The sequence below is a fragment of the Aulostomus chinensis genome, chromosome 6, assembly GCF_037954235.1.
Source record: "Aulostomus chinensis isolate RoL2024-O1b breed Wild chromosome 6, RoL_Achi_v1.0, whole genome shotgun sequence".
Lineage (NCBI taxonomy): Eukaryota > Metazoa > Chordata > Actinopteri > Syngnathiformes > Aulostomidae > Aulostomus > Aulostomus chinensis.
This window is the reverse complement of record NC_141325.1, coordinates 22,744,041-22,750,555: the sequence shown is the minus strand read 5'-3', so window position 1 is coordinate 22,750,555 and position 6,515 is coordinate 22,744,041. Positions and strand designations below refer to the sequence as shown.

The 6,515-nt window shown below is 39.0% G+C and overlaps 1 protein-coding gene across 3 annotated transcripts in view; it reads right to left on the bottom strand.

The window, feature by feature from the left end:
- Window positions 1-6,515, bottom strand: part of sh3glb2a (SH3-domain GRB2-like endophilin B2a) — a 27,672-nt gene continuing 21,157 nt past the window's right edge. For all 3 annotated transcript variants that reach the window (XM_086207065.1, XM_086207066.1, XM_086207067.1), the window contains 2 exons: window positions 5,752-5,953; window positions 1-3,059 (listed from right to left, as the gene is read on the bottom strand). In XM_086207065.1, coding sequence (XP_086063191.1) covers window positions 2,952-3,059; window positions 5,752-5,953 — 310 coding nt within the window. In that variant the 3' untranslated portion in view covers window positions 1-2,951. The remainder of the gene's footprint in view (window positions 3,060-5,751; window positions 5,954-6,515) is intronic.

The window sequence follows — 6,515 nt, the reverse complement described above, 5'->3', positions numbered from 1 at the left end:
TTCAAATAAACCTTTATTAAATCCCAGATGTTTCACTCATTCTACATTGTTAAGGAACAGGCATTACATTGACAAAAAAAAAACCCAACAACAACAGAATTAGCAGAACTAAAAATAAAACACTAGGATAAAGGAAAAGGATCAGGGAAATTCACCCAATTTGAGAAAATGTACACAACGGTATAGTGCAGACAGCCCAAACGGATTCTGAACATTCGTCTGCCAGAAGTATTAATCTCCATCCAAATGTTCATCTCGCAGGCTTCCAAATAGAAGGATCCAGGTTCATGGCTCTTCATGATCATTTTCCCCAAAAATCATGAAGACAGGAAGCTTTTAAACAAAACTCGTGAGCATGCATGTGCAGTGTACACTAACAGGACATACGTAGGAGAGCACATTTGTGCAAACTTTCTGTGAAAACCCAGTCTGACACAAACCCACTTGGCTTCACCATATACATGCAGATGTCTGGTGGAGCAGGTTACTATCTGTAGCGCATGCAGCACTAAAACTGAAGACATTTTTAATGTATTATTCGCAACATACAGGAAACATCATAAAGTCATCATCAATTAAATGCAAAACACTCAACAAACAAAAAAAGGACAAAACAAAATTACACGGACACACTCAATTAGACAGATTTACTCTTACATGCCATAAGTGATCAAGTCTCTGAACATGTTATAAAAAGCACATTCTCTAGTTTGCAGCATGTGGCCTTTAAGGTTTCTTCCCATTATCTTAAGGCAGTTTGTATGTTCAGGTTTATTTTACTGCAGAGATTTTCATATTACTCAGAGGGGACATCTTCAGTGCAGGCAAAAGGCATGACAAGCAAAGAAAAAAGGGAAAATCCAATAGGAACAACAGCATAAAGGGGCTGAGTGAAAAATTAAAGTTACTACAACTATTTCATTCAAGTGTCAAAACTATATTTTCATCCCTCCAAAGAACACAATAATTAGAGTAATTTCTATCAGCAATTAAGGCAAAACTGCTTCCCAAAAGTAAAGGATAGTAAAACACTCATGAAAAACTTTTTTTCCTTAAACCCACATTTGTCATTTAGAAGAATGGCTCCAGTATTTTAATCCCAGGCCCTGTTTCATATCTTTTTGGGTCTAAATGATTAACAAGGAGAAAAAAAAATCAAAATCAGCCCGATATTGATTTTAAAGACTAAAAACACAGTAGCAACAGGTCATTTGCCAGCATGTAAGTGACTGCAATCTGAGATCATGTGTTAAAAGTATTCAGAGGACCCACTCAAGACGTCATCATCATCATCATCACCTTAAAGGACAGAGAGGACTGCAGTGTTCAGAGTAATTTAAAGAAACAGCGTACTATTATCTAAAAGAAAAAAGAAAAAAAATGCTAGCTCACGCTGGGAAAACTGTCAACAAAATGTCATGCAACATTTCTTTGATGCTTCCATAAAGAGCCTTCAGGGGACAAGTCCACGCTGAGGTTTTGGCTACATATAATACTGATGGGTGATGACACTGTTCAGGGCTGTAGAGGTGGAGGGTCAACTATGAATGTCTCAACTAGCTCTCTCACCACATACAAAAAGGTGGATCAGCGCTAAAATTCAGTTGTTCCTGAAATTCTAGAAATCTTAAACCAAACCACTTTTTCCTGAAGAAAGAATATGATCCAAGAGAAGAGAAACTACAGACAGAATTTAAGTCATGTTATTAGCTGAAGTTATTGAGTTGACTTTGCATCAGTACACAAGAAATTATGGCAAAAATAGTCACTTAATAATCCAGTAGTGTGTACCGAGTACTGCAAAATTTTGGTGGGTGTACTTTAACAAATTCTCCATTCATGCTCAATATTGGACTGATAACAAGGATTTTTGTCCCTATTAATCTCCTAAACCCACAAAAATGTGAAATTGGGGCCTCGAGGTTTAAAATACTGGAATTAGCCTTTAATGCTTTCACCAACACTATAAATACAGTATCAGTAACATGAACACACAAGAAATGGAGAGAGAACTATTTTACAGCAGTTTTTTCAGGAAGAAAAAAGAACTGGAGCCATCTCTCAACTTGCACGAAGAGGGTATTGCATTTTTGTTTTCATCTATAGCGATCAAAAAACTGCAAACGGGCATCAGGGGTCTTCCTTGTGGGTGGCTGGTAATTACAGGAAGTCAGATGTGTCAAAAAGCTTTATGTCCTGTCATGATGTGGTCACCTAATCTGCTCTGTTTCGTTTTGCATCTTTAATGAGACCTGTCTCTCATGTACTTTTGAACTTCTAAATTTCAACAGAAGGATGATATGCATCATCCCTCTTCAAGGAGTAAAGGATGAGGAGAAAATAATTGTTACTGCATTGAGTTCTATCCATATCAAAGCCTTTCCAAGCTAAATACTTCTTCATTTAGAGACGGATGAGTGCCAGGTTGTACATAAACCTTGATAAAGAATGTAATATGTCAGAAATGGTGCAAAGTATATCTGTGATTTGTGATGGACTCAGAAGACAGACAATTTAAATTAGTTTCCACGTGGGTTCAGTGAGGTGGCTATAAGAAGCAAACAAAGACACATTTTAGACCAATAATTCATCCGAGGACACACAGTAAGTTACAGTTTAACTTCATCCAAGTTTGGAATTGCACAACAATAAATAATAAATAAAAAGTAATACCATTCTCATAATGGATTTTCAAACAAATCTAAAAGGAAAGTTAACAACGGCGGATTTCCTGCACTCATTGTAACAATGTTGTCATGATCACTTCTGTATTGCAGTGTGTTCTGAGCTTGTGGATGAATGCTATTGCGTGCCATGCTGGACTGCTATTGAGGATAAGAGGTTAGTGTAGTGAGTGAGAAATTTCAAGAATGAAGTATGCTCATGGCTTTAGTAGCACCCACTCACATACATTGCTCACGGACATGTACGTGCCTGCATGCATGTGTGCTTTAGCTAAGAAGCTCCAGATATGTAACAGGCACTTTCCCTCTTTGGTTTCCTCTCTCTCCAATCAGCCAGTCAGAGTCCATGCCCGGCACTGTGTAAACTGTAATGAGCTGCAACACACATGGTAGGAACATTTTATAAATAAAACAACATCAACACATATAAAAGTCTTAAAAATGCAACAAAAATCCGAAAAGAGAAAATGATCTTGTTCATCCATTCATCAAGCCTCAGCCTGATACACTGAAATGAAAGTTCAGGAGCTTGAGCTTTCTGTGAAGCCATTTGGTGCTGTTTATCACCCAGCGCTTACGAGTTATATCAGGTAACACTTACAGTTATTGAGATAACTGAGAAAGACTGACACACATAGAAAGATTCATTGAATTATAAACAGAGTTATGATGAATGCAATTATTCACATACAACACATGTATTCAACATCAAATGCTATTCATAATTTTACTGTGAATCTGTTGATCTGTTCTCGATTCATGGCGTCAACATTGCACATCATTCATAAGCAAATGTTGTTTAGATGCCGCGTTCCAAATTATTATTCAAATTGGATTGAAGTGTCATAAACATTAAATTTTTTGTTTTTCGATTAAACTCATGGACGGTATTGTGTCTCAGGGCTCATTGGATCATTGAAATCAATCTCAGACACCTGTGATGATAACTTTTGCCAGGTGAGCCCAATTAAAGGAAAACTTCTTAAGAAGGATGTTTCACATTATTAAGCAGGTCACTGTTTTCAAGCAACATGGCAAAGAAAAAGGATCCCTCTGCTGCCGAAAAGCGTGACATCGTGCAATGCCTCGGACAAGCTATGAAAACAGGATATTTCACGAAAACTTAAGCGTGATCATCGTACTGTAAAGAAATTTGTGGCTGATTCAGAGCACAGGTTTGTGCAGATAAAGATACCTGCTCACGTCCCCTTCTGTCCATCAGTCTCTTCCCTTTCTCTCTCTCTTTATCTCTGTCCCACTCTTTCCTTCTGCATATCTGTCTTCCTCCATTATCTGTCTTTGTCTCTGCCCCGCTCTCCTGCTCCCTTTCCCCCAGCCAGTCAAAGCAGAAGGCCGTCCCCATTGAGCCTGGGTCTGCTCGACATTCCTGCCTGTTAAAAGGAAGGTTTTCGTCGCCGCTGTTGCAGGATGTGCTTGCTCATGGAGAATTGTTGGGTGTAAATTCATTGAAGGAGTGTGGTGCTAGACCTGCTCTACTTGTAAAGTGTCATGAGATAACTTCTGTTGTGATTTGGTGCTCTACAAGTAAAATTGACTTGACTTGACTTGAAAGTGTGAAAATGACCTCTGCAAAGTATACAGAGTTTCTGACAGACCACTTTCTTCCATGGTACAAAAAGAAGAACCGTGCCTTCCGTAGGAAAATCATCTTCATGCTTGATAAAGCACCATCTCATGCTGCAAATAATACCTCTGTGCCATTGGCTGCTATGGGCATAAAAGAAGAGGAACTCATGGTATGGCCCCCGTCCTCTCCTGACCTCAACCCTATTGCGAACCTTTGGAGCATCCTCAAGCGAATGATCTATGAGGGTGGGAGTCAGTTTGCATCAAACAGCAGCTCTGGGAGGCTATTTTGACATCCTGGAAAGAAATTCAAGACTCTCCAAAAGCTCATAAATTCAATGGATGCAAGAATTGTGAAGGAGATATCACAGAAGGGGTTCCGATGTTAACATGTAACCTGGCATGTGAGGATGATTTTGGATTAAAATAGCTTTTGATTTCAGTAAATATGACCTCCTAATGCTGCAAATTTGACAAATGACCATTTGCAGTTCTTTAAAACCCATAACAAATTTTAAAACTATGTTGTGCATGATAATTTGGAACAGTGCATTTGGGGTTTTTTATTTGACAAAATAATACTGTTATCATTGGGAGGTTTGTTCGATAAATTTTGAATTATACCCTAACGGTTGGTGACTTGAAAATTATACTGACTGTCATCTGCATTGACTATTTAGGAAAATCAGAGAAAAATATTATTTGCATAATAATTTGGAACGCTGTTTAATTGTACCGTGAATCTGTTGATCTGCTCTTTATATATGGCATCAAAATTGCAAGTCTGTCCATTTATTTCCCTGCTATTAAGGGGTTTTTAGGTAGTTTTTCATCACACAAATCAAAGCTCTATCTGGTGTCTGTCTTATACAGATGTTAATCTGTCAGCACAAAGGAAACAGAGGTGGAAAGGAAACACATATATGAAGACTGTTGTGAAAGAAAAGAGAGGTTTGGAGATAAGGCAATTGTAAATGTTTGTAATGACAAAAATGCAAACAGCCCATATGGTAGGGCTCCGCCATGAATCAGCTTTATAGGGTTTAAGGTGTTGGATTACATAATCAAAAAGTTATTGCTGCTTGTAACTGCTTCTGTTGCCTTTGAGACAATCGGGACTCAAACACAATCCTCTCTGCTGTAAATCCCTTTGTCTACAGTGTGCATGCAGTCAATAAACCTTCACTAATTTAAAAAGTATGACTGTTTGAAATAATAGCAGACAAGGAGGTTCTGAACCAAAAGGAGGGTTCTGAAAAAAAATGTCTGTCTCTGATGTAGGCAACCTCAGTTGAGGTGATGAATGTGTCCACTAACGTCAGGGGGGAATCTAGGCCTTAAAAACTAAACATTAACCTTCACAGGAAAGAGACAGACACATAGGGTGAAACAGGACATGCCAAGTTAGTGAGATCTCTTTGGACAGTGGCCAATCATCATTATCTTACCCACTTACTGAAGGTTGATAATGAAATCTCACCTCATCAGCTAGTAGGGAGAGCTCACTGGAGTCAGCAGCATCATAATCATAAAGGACTTTGGCCTTGCGTGTTCCTGAAGCTGGTGCTTGCACTTCCTCAATCTTCAGTGTATCGGTCTCCCCAGGGCTGCTGAGGCCTTCTGGTACACAGTCAGCAGTACCCATGGAATGAGTGGAGTTCAGTGCAAAAGCATTAGGAAGCCTGAGGTAAAGGCAGATGTAAAGGTCAGGGAATACATGAACAATGCACAAATACAAAAAAACATTTATCCAAAAAAAAAAAAGACTAAACCAAAAACGTGTCAGCACATAACAGAAATCTTAGCATTTATGAAACTTTCAGTGCGTCTAAAGTAGAAATATGAAATATTTAACTATTTTGGTTCCAAGGACACATCCAGTCCCCCATCCTTCGGTGCAGCTCCTCCCTTCAACATCCATCTAGCTGAGCGGTCGACCGTCCCTCCCAACAAGCAAGATTGAGCATTAGTTTGTAACTTTGATCACTGTTATGCGGGTGAAACACAGCTAGACGTGTTAGCTAAAATAATGGTTTTCCTCATGGCTCCTATGGACAGATTGAACCACAAGTGGACCAAAATGATGCAAAGGAGGTCATCAAGGTGTTCAGCCAAGTATGTCCCCCCTCACCTATGCTAACATTAGGCAGGCTGAGAACTAAGAAGCCATAGGCCAAACTGTGATCAGTTAGCTTCGCAAGTAACAAAAATGGCAGCTAGCAAGTAAAATGGCTATTCTCAGGC